Source organism: Haliotis rufescens, unplaced genomic scaffold, assembly GCF_023055435.1.
Source record: "Haliotis rufescens isolate VD_foot unplaced genomic scaffold, xgHalRufe1.0.p SCAF_14, whole genome shotgun sequence".
Taxonomy (NCBI): domain Eukaryota; kingdom Metazoa; phylum Mollusca; class Gastropoda; order Lepetellida; family Haliotidae; genus Haliotis; species Haliotis rufescens.
In genome coordinates, this window is record NW_025963824.1 from 18,744,718 (window position 1) to 18,759,350 (window position 14,633).

General features: G+C 40.1%; 1 protein-coding gene across 5 annotated transcripts in view; it reads right to left on the reverse strand.

Annotated features, from left to right (window-relative positions):
* The window catches only part of LOC124122870 (alpha-mannosidase 2x-like), a 116,353-nt gene that overhangs the window by 17,863 nt on the left and 83,857 nt on the right, over positions 1–14,633 (reverse strand). For all 5 annotated transcript variants that reach the window (XM_048395098.1, XM_048395097.1, XM_048395099.1 and 2 more), the window contains 6 exons: positions 11,821–11,954; positions 11,638–11,737; positions 11,275–11,397; positions 8,192–8,303; positions 7,727–7,863; positions 4,024–4,165 (listed from right to left, as the gene is read on the reverse strand). In XM_048395098.1, the coding sequence (XP_048251055.1) occupies positions 4,024–4,165; positions 7,727–7,863; positions 8,192–8,303; positions 11,275–11,397; positions 11,638–11,737; positions 11,821–11,954 (748 nt within the window). The remainder of the gene's footprint in view (positions 1–4,023; positions 4,166–7,726; positions 7,864–8,191; positions 8,304–11,274; positions 11,398–11,637; positions 11,738–11,820; positions 11,955–14,633) is intronic.

Consider the following 14,633-nt stretch of genomic DNA (forward strand, 5'->3'; position numbering starts at 1 on the left):
ACCCTGTGTCACATTCTGCTACATACACTGCTTACCGTGTGTCACAATCTGCTACATTCACTGCTTACCCTGTGTCACATTCTGCTACATTCACTGCTTACCCTGTGTCACATTCTGCTACATTCACTCCTAACCCTGTGTCATATTCTGCTACATACACTGCTTACCCTGTGTCACATTCTGCTACATCCACTGCTTACCCTGTGTCACATTCTGCTACATTCACTCCTAACCCTGTGTCACATTCTGCTACATACACTGCTTACCCTGTGTCACATTCTGCTACATACACTGCTTACCCTGTGTCACATTCTAATACATACACTGCCTACCCTGTGTCACATTCTAAAATATACACTGCCTACCCTGTGTCACATTCTGCTACATTCACTGCTTACCCTGTGTCACATTCTAATACATACACTGCCTACCCTGTGTCACATTCTAATACATACACTGCTTACCCTGTTTCACATTCTGCTACATACACTGCTTACCCTGTGTCACATTCTAATACATACACTGCCTACCCTGTGTCACATTCTAAAATATACACTGCCTACCCTGTGTCACATTCTGCTACATTCACTGCTTACCCTGTGTCACATTCCGCTACATCACCTGCTTACCCTGTGTCACATTCTCCTACATCCACTGCTTACCCTGTGTCACATTCTGCTACATACATGGCTTACCCTGTGTCACATTCTGCTACATTCACTGGTTACCCTGTGTCACATTCTGCTAAATTCACTGCTTACCCTGTGTCACATTCTGCTACATCCACTGCATACCCTGTGTCACATTCTCCTACATTCACTGCATACCCTGTGTCACATTCTGCTACATCCACTGCTTACCCTGTGTCACATTCTGCTACATCCACTGCTTACCCTGTGTCACATTCTGCTACATCCACTGCTTACCCTGTGTCACATTCTGCTACATTCACTGCTTACCCTGTGTCACATTCTGCTACATCCACTGCTTACCCTGCGTCACATTTTGCTACATCCACTTCTTACCCTGCGTCACATTCTGCTACATCCACTGCTTACCCTGTGTCAAACTGGACACATTCTCCTACATCCACTGCTTACCCTGTGTCACATTCTGCTAAATACACTGCTTACCTTGTATCACATTCTGCTACATTCACTGCATACCCTGTGTCACATTCTCCTACATTCACTGCTTACCCTGTGTTACATTCTGCTACATCCACTGCTTACCTTGTGTCACATTCTCCTACATACACTGCTTACCCTGTGTCACATTCTGCTACATTTTTCTACATCCACTGCTTACCCTGTGTCACATTCTACTACATACACTGCTTACCCTGTGTCACATTCTCCTACATACACTGCTTACTCTGTGTCACATTCTGCTACATTCACTGCTTACCCTGTGTCACATTCTGCTACATTCACTGCTTACCCTGTGTCACATTCTGCTACATCCACTGCATACCCTGTGTCACATTCTCCTACATACACTGCTTACCCTGTGTCACATTCTAATACATACACTGCTTACCTTGTGTCACATTCTAATACATACACTGCTTACCTTGTGTCACATTCTGCTATATTCAATGCTTACCCTGTGTCACATTCTAATACATACACTGCTTACCTTGTGTCACATTCTAATACATACACTGCTTACCCTGTGTCACATTCTGCTACATCCATTGCTTACCCTGTGTCACATTCTGCTACATCCACTGCATACCCTGTGTCACATTCTGCTGCATCCACTGCTTACCCTGTGTCACATTCTGCTACATCCACTGCTTACCCTGCGTCACATTTTGCTACATCCACTTCTTACCCTGCGTCACATTCTGCTACATCCACTGCTTACCCTGTGTCACATTCTCCTACATTCACTGCATACCCTGTGTCACATTCTGCTACATCCACTGCTTACCCTGTGTCACATTCTGCTACATCCACTGCTTACCCTGTGTCACATTCTGCTACATCCACTGCATACCCTGTGTCACATTCTGCTACATCCACTGCTTACCCTGTGTCACATTCTGCTACATCCACTGCTTACCCTGCGTCACATTTTGCTACATCCACTTCTTACCCTGCGTCACATTCTGCTACATCCACTGCTTACCCTGTGTCACACTGGACACATTCTCCTACATCCACTGCTTACCCTGTGTCACATTCTGCTAAATACACTGCTTACCTTGTATCACATTCTGCTACATTCACTGCATACCCTGTGTCACATTCTCCTACATTCACTGCTTACCCTGTGTTACATTCTGCTACATCCACTGCTTACCTTGTGTCACATTCTCCTACATACACTGCTTACCCTGTGTCACATTCTGCTACATTTTTCTACATCCACTGCTTACCCTGTGTCACATTCTACTACATACACTGCTTACCCTGTGTCACATTCTCCTACATACACTGCTTACTCTGTGTCACATTCTGCTACATTCACTGCTTACCCTGTGTCACATTCTGCTATATCCACTGCTTACCCTGTGTTACATTCTGCAACATACAGTGCTTACCCTGTGTCATATTCTGCTACATTCACTGCTTACCCTGTGTCACATTCTGCTACATCCACTGCATACCCTGTGTCACATTCTCCTACATACACTGCTTACCTTGTGTCACATTCTAATACATACACTGCTTACCTTGTGTCACATTCTAATACATACACTGCTTACCTTGTGTCACATTCTGCTATATTCACTGCTAACCCTGTGTCACATTCTAATACATACACTGCTTACCTTGTGTCACATTCTAATACATACACTGCTTACCTTGTGTCACATTCTAATACATACACTGCTTACACTGTGTCACATTCAAATACATACACGGCTTACCTTGTGTCACATTCTAATAGTAATACATACACTGCTTACCTTGCGTCACATTCTAATACATACACTGCTTACCCTGTGTCACATTCTAATACATACACTGCTTACCTTGTGTTACATTCTAATACATACACTGCTTACCCTGTGTCACATTCTAATACATACACTGCTTACCCTGTGTCACATTCTAATACATACACTGCTTAACTTGTGTCACATTCTAATACATACACTGCTTACCTTGTGTCACATTCTTATACATACACTGCTTACCCTGTGTCACATTCTAATACTTACACTGCTTACCCTGTGTCACATTCTAATACTTACACTGCTTACCCTGTGTCACATTCTAATACATACACTGCTTACCTTGTGTCACTTTCTAATACATACACTGCTTACCTTGTGTCACATTCTGCTATATTCACTGCTAACCCTGTGTCACATTCTAATACATACACTGCTTACCTTGTGTCACATTCTAATACATACACTGCTTACCTTGTGTCACATTCTAATACATACACTGCTTACCCTGTGTCACATTCAAATACATACACGGCTTACCTTGTGTCACATTCTAATAGTAATACATACACTGCTTACCTTGCGTCACATTCTAATACATACACTGCTTACCCTGTGTCACATTCTAATACATACACTGCTTACCTTGTGTCACATTCTAATACATACACTGCTTACCCTGTGTCACATTCTAATACATACACTGCTTACCCTGTGTCACATTCTAATACATACACTGCTTAACTTGTGTCACATTCTAATACATACACTGCTTACCTTGTGTCACATTCTTATACATACACTGCTTACCCTGTGTCACATTCTAATACTTACACTGCTTACCCTGTGTCACATTCTAATACTTACACTGCTTACCCTGTGTCACATTCTAATACATACACTGCTTACCTTGTGTCACTTTCTAATACATACACTGCTTACCTTGTGTCACATTCTTATACATACACTGCTTACCCTGTGTCACATTCTAATACTTACACTGCTTACCCTGTGTCACATTCTAATACATACACTGCTTACCTTGTGTCACTTTCTAATACATACACTGCTTACCCTGCATCACACTGGACACTATCACACACAAATAAGATGCTTACCCTGAATAAGACTGGATACACCCAAACTCTGCTGGGACAAAATGCTGAATCGGCAATTCTGATCCTCCATGAACATCATTGCTGGCATAGGGTAAAAGTTGGCCTGTAGGGGGAGTTTGTCATATGTCTTTCTTCTCTGCATCTGTGGAATATATGACGATATTGGTAATGGGTGTCAGCAGATAAACATCACTATCTTTTCATTTGTGAAAGTGTAGAAATTTCTGGAAATGATATCTGATTCATAATCATGACTTCTAATGAATATGGTATAAACACTTAGGTCAGCCACAACAGAAGTGACAGAATGGGGTCATTTGGTCAGAAAAAAACTCTCCAGTATGAAATAATGAACCATTAAACAGTAGTAATAAAGGTCATTGTCTAATTGCATATGAATAATGAAACTCAAAATACAAAAGACACAAAACAAAAACCGACAACATCCACAAAACAAATCACTAGGTGACACTGCAATTAGTACGTTATTCTTAATTAGAGCGGTTTACTCCACTGTGCATATAATACATGCATGCAAAGGTTTATTCCATAGTGTTTATAATACATGCATGCACTGGTTTATTCCATTGTTTATATGATACATGCACGCAATGGTTTGTTCAGCTGTGTTAATAACACATGAACACAATAGTTTATTCTATGATGTATATGATACATACATGCAATGGCTTATTCCATTGTGTATATGATAGAGGGATGCAGTGGTTTATTCCATTGTGTTGGTTGGTTTGTTGTTTTACGCTGCACTCAGCAATATTCCAGCTATATGACAACAGTCTGTAAAAAAATCCAGTCTCGACTAGACAATCTGGTGATTGATATCATGATGACATGCAATTGGGATCGATGACATGCAACAACCAAGTCATTGAGCCCGACCACCAGATTGCATTTTACGAAAAGCATAGACGCTTTTACGGTATTCCATCGTGTATATGATACATGCAAGCAATGGTTTATTCCATTTTTAAAATTGTGTATATGATACATGCATGCAATAGTTTATTCCACTATGTACATGATACATGCATGCATGATTTATTCAGCTGTGTACATGATACATGCATGCAAGGGTTTATTCCACTGTGTATATGATACATGCATGCAATGGTTTATTCAGCTGTGTATATGATACATGCATGCAATGGTTTATTCAGCTGTGTATATGATACATGCATGCAATGGTTTATTCCACTGTGTATATAATACGTCTATGCAATGATTCATTCCACTATGTATATGATACATGCATGCAATGATATATTCAACTGTGTTTATAATACGTGCATGCAATGGTTAATTCCACTGTGTATATATGATATGTGCATGCAATGGTTCATTCCACTGTGTAAATGATACATGCATGCAATGATTTATTCAACTGTGTATATGATACGTGCATGCAATGGTTCATTCCACTGTGTATATGATATGTGCATGCAATGGTTCATTCCTCTGTGTATATGATACATGCATGCAATGATTTATTCAACTGTGTTTATAATACATGCATGCAATGGTTCATTCCACTGTGTAGATAATACATGCATGCAATGATTAATTCCACTGTGTATATGATATGTGCATGCAATGATTAATTCCACTGTGTATATGATATGTGCATGCAATAGTTCATTCCACTGTGTATATGATACATGCATGCAATGGTTCATTCCACTGTGTATATAATACGTGCATGCAATGGTTCATTCCACTGTGTATATGATATATGCATGCAATGATTTATTCCACTGTGTATATGATACATGCATGCAATGATTTATTCAACTGTGTATATAATACGTGCATGCAATGGTTCATTCCACTGTGTATATGATATGTGCACGCAATGGTTCATTCCACTGTGTATATGATACATGCATGCAATGATTTATTCAACTGTGTTTATAATACGTGCATGCAATAGTTCATTCCACTGTGTATATGATACATGCATGCAATGGTTCATTCCACTGTGTAGATAATATGTATGCAATGGTTCATTCCACTGTGTATATGATACATGCATGCAATGGTTCATTCCACTGTGTATATGATACGTGCATGCAATGATTCATTCCACTGTGTATATAATATGTGCATGCAATGGTTTATTCCACTGTGTATATAATACATGCATGCAATGATTCATTCCACTGTGTATATGATACGTGCATGCAATGGTTCATTCCACTGTGTAGATAATATGTGCATGCAATGGTTCATTCCACTGTGGATATAATACATGCATGCAATGATTTATTCCTCTGTGTAGATAATATGTGCATGCAATGGTTCATTCCACTGTCTATATGATATGTGCATGCAATGGTTCATTCCACTGTGTATATAGTACGTGCATGCAATGGTTCATTCCTCTGTGTAGATAATATGTGCATGCAATGGTTCATTCCACTGTGTATATGATACATGCATGCAATGATTCATTCCTCTGTGTATATAATATGTGCATGCAATGATTCATTCCACTGTGTACATGATATATGCATGCAATGGTTCATTCCACTGTGTATATAATATGTGCATGCAATGGTTCCTTCCTCTGTGTACATGATACATGCATGCAATGGTTCATTCCACTGTGTATATAATATGTACATGCAATGGTTCATTCCACTGTGTACATGATACATGCATGCAATGGTTCATTCCACTGTGTATATGATACATGCATGCAATGGTTCATTCCACTGTGTATATGATACATGCATGCAATGGTTCATTCCTCTGTGTACATGATATGTGCATGCAACGGTTCATTCCACTGTGTATATGATACATGCATGCAATGATTCATTCCACTGTGTATATGATACATGCATGCAATGATTCATTCCACTGTGTATATGATACATGCATGCAATGATTCATTCCACTGTGTATATAATACGTGCATGCAATGATTCATTCGTCTGTGTACATGATACATGCATGCAATGGTTCATTCCACTGTGTATATGATACATGCATGCAATGGTTCATTCCACTGTGTATATGATACATGCATGCAATGATTCATTCCTCTGTGTATATAATATGTGCATGCAATTATTCATTCCTCTGTGTACATGACATGTGCATGCAACGGTTCATTCCACTGTGTATATGATACGTGCATGCAATGGTTCATTCCACTGTGTACATAATATGTGCATGCAATGGTTCATTCCTCTGTGTACATGATACATGCATGCAATGGTTCATTCCACTGTGTATATGATACATGCATGCAATGATTCATTCCACTGTGTATATAATACGTGCATGCAATGGTTCATTTCTCTGTGTACATGATACATACATGCAATGGTTCATTCCACTGTGTATATGATACATGCATGCAAAGATTAAACATGCTGGATGTCTCCAAGTGGTGGATCAGCTGTTTAAAAATGGCAGGTGTCCTTGTTGCAAGACATGTATGGCAACTGCCATTATCTAAATTGGTTGTATTTCTGTATAGTATTAATATCATTGCTGCACATAAGCAATTTGAACACACTCTGCTAAATTTGCTGTATTGTATGCAAATCCTCACGGATGTGATTTCATTACAACATTTGTGAAAATAACAATTTTACCCATTCCACTTGATAAGAAAACCAGCATATTTGATGAACATCTTTCAAAATCCTTAATTTATAATTCAGTAAAGAATCACCTGGAATCCGTTCAAGTCTGTGTAAAACACTCTGTCTTGGTTCTTGATGTCAGTGCTGATTCTCATGGCCACTTCCTTATTAAGCAGATGTCTGACATCGACAATATTGTAGACATCAAGCGCAGTGCCATCGCTTCCTGGAATACAGACAACACCTTCTCAGTATCACAGGGAACAATGGCAATCACTTGTTTGTCGATTATTGAACCTTTATCAGCCACTTGTCCTGTTACCCTAAGCTTTTTGCCCACTACTCTGATATTACCTACACTCCTCCCCTTAACCTGACATGCCATACTGTCTCCCTCCATCCTGTACTGTACAGTGAGGCATCATGTTGTCCATCACCTTGTTCTCATTCATAGTCACCCCATTGGTTTACTGACATATGAAAGCCTTTGTGTTTACAAAGGGGTATGTTTCTATTTCTTCAAAAGAGCAGCCTGACAGGTTCAGTGTTTGTACCTGCAGAGTTGATGACACGCACAACATGTTCTGCATATGGAGTGAAGACATGAACTTCTGACAAGATAGGCCCTGTGATGATTCGCACCAAGGGGCCAGCAATGGGCACAGGCTGAAAGTGGATAAAGAGGTAGCAAACATATCAGTATCAGTATACATAACAGAAGCATAGTGTAGTGTCACACAATCCTCAAACATAACAGAAGCATAGTGTAGTGTCACACAATCCTCATACATAACAGAAGCATAGTGTAGTGTCAAACAATCCTCATACATAACAGAAGCATAGTGTAGTGTCAAACAATCCTCATACATAACAGAAGCATATTGTAGTGTCACACAATCCTCATACATAACAGAAGCATAGTGTAGTGTCACACAATCCTCAAACATAACAGAAGCATAGTGTAGTGTCAAACAATCCTCATACATAACAGAAGCATATTGTAGTGTCACATGATCCTCATACATAACAGAAGCATAGTGTAGTGTCACACAATCCTCGAACATAACAGAAGCATAGTGTAGTGTCACATGATCCTCAAACATAACAGAAGCATAGTGTAGCGTCACACAATCCTCAAACATAACAGAAGCATAGTGTAGTTTCACACGATCATCAAACATAACAGAAGCATAGTGTAGTGTCACATGATCCTCAAACATAACAGAAGCATAGTGTAGTGTCACACAATCCTCATACATAACAGAAACATAGTGTAGTTTCACACGATCCTCAAACATAACAGAAGCATAGTGTAGTGTCACACAATCCTCAAACATAACAGAAGCATAGTGTAGTGTCACACAATCCTCATACATAACAGAAGCATAGTGTAGTTTCACACGATCATCAAACATAACCGAAGCATAGTGTAGTGTCACATGATCCTCAAACATAACAGAAGCATAGTGTAGTGTCACACAATCCTCATACATAACAGAAGCATAGTGTAGTGTCACATGATCCTCAAACATAACAGAAGCATAGTGTAGTGTCACATGATCCTCATACATAACAGAAGCATAGTGTAGTGTCACATGATCCTCAAACATAACAGAAGCATAGTGTAGTTTCACACGATCCTCAAACATAACAGAAGCATAGTGTAGTGTCACACAATCCTCAAACATAACAGAAGCATAGTGTAGTGTCAAACAATCCTCATACATAACAGAAGCATATTGTAGTGTCACATGATCCTCATACATAACAGAAGCATAGTGTAGTGTCACACAATCCTCGAACATAACAGAAGCATAGTGTAGTGTCACATGATCCTCAAACATAACAGAAGCATAGTGTAGCGTCACACAATCCTCAAACATAACAGAAGCATAGTGTAGTTTCACACGATCATCAAACATAACAGAAGCATAGTGTAGTGTCACATGATCCTCAAACATAACAGAAGCATAGTGTAGTGTCACACAATCCTCATACATAACAGAAACATAGTGTAGTTTCACACGATCCTCAAACATAACAGAAGCATAGTGTAGTGTCACACAATCCTCAAACATAACAGAAGCATAGTGTAGTGTCACACAATCCTCATACATAACAGAAGCATAGTGTAGTTTCACACGATCATCAAACATAACCGAAGCATAGTGTAGTGTCACATGATCCTCAAACATAACAGAAGCATAGTGTAGTGTCACACAATCCTCATACATAACAGAAGCATAGTGTAGTGTCACATGATCCTCAAACATAACAGAAGCATAGTGTAGTGTCACATGATCCTCATACATAACAGAAGCATAGTGTAGTGTCACATGATCCTCAAACATAACAGAAGCATAGTGTAGTTTCACACGATCCTCAAACATAACAGAAGCATAGTGTAGTTTCACACGATCCTCAAACATAACAGAAGCATAGTGTAGTGTCACACGATCCTCAAACATAACAGAAGCATAGTGTAGTGTCACATGATTGTTATAAACTAGAATGTGTTTCTACTTATGAAAACAGATGTCTACCATCCATAAGTTCAAGTTGTTACAATAAATGTGTTTGCAAATCTGGAGAACTATAATAGCAAAGAAATACTAGTACAGATCCTAATTAAAGTATTAATGAAGCTGTATCACATGCAGTTGAAGCCATGTTGACTCTTTATGGCAGATAAGACTGTTGAACATGTAACAGCAGTTTGGATGATAGACTGTATTGTGCAAGTAGATGTACCCATATCGAACAATCAGTAGCTTTATGCTAAGTAGAAAGACTCTTAAGAATTTCCAAACTGTCTCCATGGAAACACAAGAAATTAAAAAAAATACAAATTTGAAAAATATGAAAAGGCAGTGGTTGAGCATGTGGTCTTTGCACATGAACAGCAAAACTATTCACTAGTTATGGTGACAGTTATGGCTCAAAAACAAAGCCTAGTTTTGTTTGAGACTAAGTCCAAATTGATTCCATGGAAACAATAAAATTGAGTAAAGATTCAAAACATCAAAAGACACCAGTTAAGCAGGTGAGTAATCACTGAAGCCAAGTATCACTGAAAAATGTTAAAAGGTTTTCAAGTTATGGTCCAGAAACAAACCCTATTTGAGACTAAGTTGAAATATTTTCTATGGAAACACTTAAGAAAATAAAATTTAGAAAAAATTCAAAATAGCAAAATCTATATATGTATAACCAGCTAAGCAGATAATCAATGTATATGCCAAGTTTTGTTGAAATGTATTGAATGGTTTTAAAGTGTTGGCCCAGAAACGAACCCTTCCCTACTTGAGACAAAGTTGAAATTGTTTCCAGTGAAACATATGGAAATAAAATCTTGAAAATGTTTAAAATAGCAAAAGGCACCAGTTAAGCTGATGAGCAATGCATATACCAAGTTTTGTGGAAAAACATAGAATGGTTTTCAAGTTATGGCGCCAGCTGAGCCAAAAACAATACATCTCTCCTCCCTTTGGGGGAGACGTCATTACAGAAGCATAGCCTAGTAGTGTCACACAATCCTCATACATAACAGAATACAGGAGCCAGTGTCACAGAGGGGAAGCAAAACATTGGTGTGTATCAGAGCCTGAGTGAATGTGGTTCTGCCCAGAAGCCCTACCTTGGCCACACCATCAGGCAGGAACAAATAGGCTCCAGACTTCTCCTTGGCATTTTTGGTTCCATACAGGACAAACTCAGCCTCAGTTTTGTGTTCAACCAAGTCTGGTTTGGTGGTCATCGCCTGAAACAAAAAGTGTTGAAGGTGGAGTCCTTCAATGAAACTCAACTCTCATGTGGGCAGCTCCGTTTCTTTGTAAAATCCTCCAAAATAACATGGTTAACCTCTTGTGGTGGACCAGGTATTTGACCTTGGATCAAGGGGTCTGTGGTTCCAATTCCATCATGGAAATCGAAAATTTAATGTATATGCTACAGTACATAAAAGAAGTTAACTCTTCATAAGAATGTAACCATTTCTTACCTTCAACAACCCTGTAGTCCCAGAGAATCGAGCTTTAAAGTAAGCATTTTCCAGGCTAAAATCAGCTGAGTCAGTCTTATGTTTCACAACAAATGATGGTCTGAAAAAAAAAACCATCTCTGAAGGTAAACTTTATAAGAAATCTTAACGTGACACTTATAAGAGTTCCATGAATGAACTTACACAGTGGCCTGGTTGGGCTGGGCATTGATGAGCTTGATCTCTACCCTGTGATGTCTTGGGTTGGAGGCAGGGGCAACTCTCCGGATCTGGTAGCGTGCCACACCAAGTGCCGGCAACTCACACACAAAGGCCAGCTGTAAACAACCACACATGGTCAGTGGAACCATACATCTTAACGTACAACAAAGATCTGTGCTCAACGAAGGACGGGTGTAATATGAGTGACATCAGTCTGCCACTTTAGCCAGTCGCAGGTTTTACATGTATTTAGTAGAGTAAAAATATCATTCATACTTATACTGACTCATACTAATTGCGTTTCTCTCTCTTCTCCTGAAATGTAGTGGAAACATCCGGAACTGTGTTCCCAGAGAACAGGGAAAACAGCTCACCCGAATGCACCCCTTGAACAGCGCATGTGCACCGGAACCACTTGACCAAGCTGGTAACTCTATCATTCTCTCACCTTATATCTGAAACTCAGGGGAAGAGGGGATGGGTGAGTGGGCGCTATAGCATAGGCCTATGTGTCAGAAAAAGTATGAATGATTTTACCATATCCTGACTCCTGACTTATCCTGACTTATCCTGAATTATCCTGATTAATTGCTTGAATCCGATGGTAGGTGGTGGGTTCAACCTGTGTGCATGATTCAGAGCAAGATCTGTCAATTAACCACTTTGGAACATGATATCTTCTTTATAATCATGTGGGGTACCACCTCCGTCTTGTGAAAGAGAGGAGTAAATCTTATAGATTTTGTGCATTTCCTGGGGAAAATAATTTTTCCTGCTTACTTTAAATCATTATAGTGTTAGGAAAAGGTCATCAACTCAACACAATTGCTTTCACTCATTCTCACAGGGGAGCATGGACTCTCGGTCATTGGTTATGGGACAGTAACCTGATGTCAGTAAGTCTGGGTGATAGTGGGGGAATACTTCAGAAAGGTCTATCTTTAGTAGGCACTGTCAGTTCTTGTGCAACTACGTATGGTCCAAATTGGTGAATTCCAGCAACATCTTGTGTGGAGAAACCTCTGAATTAAAAAAGATAAGTGAAGACAGTGTCAGACCTCCCAAAACAACCTTCCATAATCGTTGGGATGGAGCAGTGGCCGTGAAGTGCCAGAGTAGATGCTATGGCTCTCACCTTGTAAGGCATGGATGCTGTGACTGCCTCCGTGGTCAAGTGGAAGAGCATCCGATGGAGAGCGGAAGGTCCGGGGTTCGATCCCAGGCTGCGTCATACCAAAAGACGTTACAAGATGGTACTTGTTGTTACCCTCTGTCGCTCGGCATTAAGGGGCCAAAACAAGGACTGGTCGGCTCGGAGTCAGTATACTGTGTCTGAGTGGGGTATTCATGTTAAACTGTGGCATGGTATCTTAGTGAGCTAGCACTATAAAGTGGCATCAGTCCGGTCTAGTACAAGCAGCAACACACACACGTGCATGCTCGTCGTGATATAAGTGCAATAATCTTGGACACGACGTTAAACCCAATTTCGCCTCACCTTGGATGTTGATGGTGGATCCAGTCTTGCTGCCTGTGTAGGCTCTGAGGATGACTGCTCTCATCCAGCGAGTGAGTGTGTGAGTTTGATTTTAAGCCACTTTTAGCGGGGGACACCAGAAATCGGCTTCACACATTGAACCAATGTCGGGAATCAAATGCGGGTCTTCAGCGTGATGAGCGAACGCTTTAACCACTAGGCTACCCGACCGCCCCTGCTCTCATCCAGAAGAAAAAGGTTGTTCTGGAGACTTCTGCTGAAATATTCCATGATAAGGGAAGAACAGTCTCCTCGGCCTTTGTCTTCTAGAAATTCATCTGCAGGTTAATACGTGAATGAGGGATGAGGCTTTACGCCGCTTTTAGCAATCTTCCAGCAATATCATGGTGGGGAGCACCACAAATGGGTTTCACATATTGCCTCCATGTCAGAAATTGAACCCAGGTCTTCGGCATAACGAGCTAACGCTTTAACCACTAGATTACCCCACCGCCCCAGGTAGATACGTAATGCTCGAACTTGGCATAATGCAAATCTTCAGCATCCTCTGATCTCAGGACGGATGAGAGTGGAGGGACGAAAACTGTCTGTCTGGTTGTCCTTGTCACAGTCTCAGATGCGCCGATGCATGTTCGCCACTGTTGAATCTTGTATTGGAGAAATCTATTTCTGACATCATGGCTGCAGTTTCTAGGGCCCGTAGAAATAATATCTTCCAAATCAGATGTTAAAAATCTGCTTGTTGTAGAGGTGTTAAGGTTAGAAGAATGTAATCTGAGCAAGGGATGTTATGAAAAAAAAAGCTAAGTTTGATGGAATGGCTCGGATTACAGAGCCTAGGAAAATGTTCCCATCTGCTCTAGGCACTACAATGAGAGAGTGACAAGTTACCAGTTTGTTCACATGGTTCTGGTGCGCAAGGGGTGTGTTCAACTGAACTGTTTTTCTGTTCTCTGGGAACACAGTTAAGGAAGTTTCCACTACCTTTCGGAAATAGAAACAGATAAGCAATAAGTATGAGTCAGTATAAGGTAAAATAGGTAAAAAGTAGAATTATGTAAGAGAAGTAGTATGTTGAAGTCAATTCTGATAGTTGGCTGCCATCACAGCCCTGATATCTTTGATGAAGGGTTTGATTTGTTGCATGCCACTTGTTGTTTCTGATGTGAAGAACAACACACCTTTGGTGTCCATCAGTGTACAGGTGAAACTTTGAGGAATGTTTCTTCACATTGTCCACTATGGGCTGACTGTAGAGACTGAAAAGCAGTGGACCTTGAACATACCTTTAATTTCA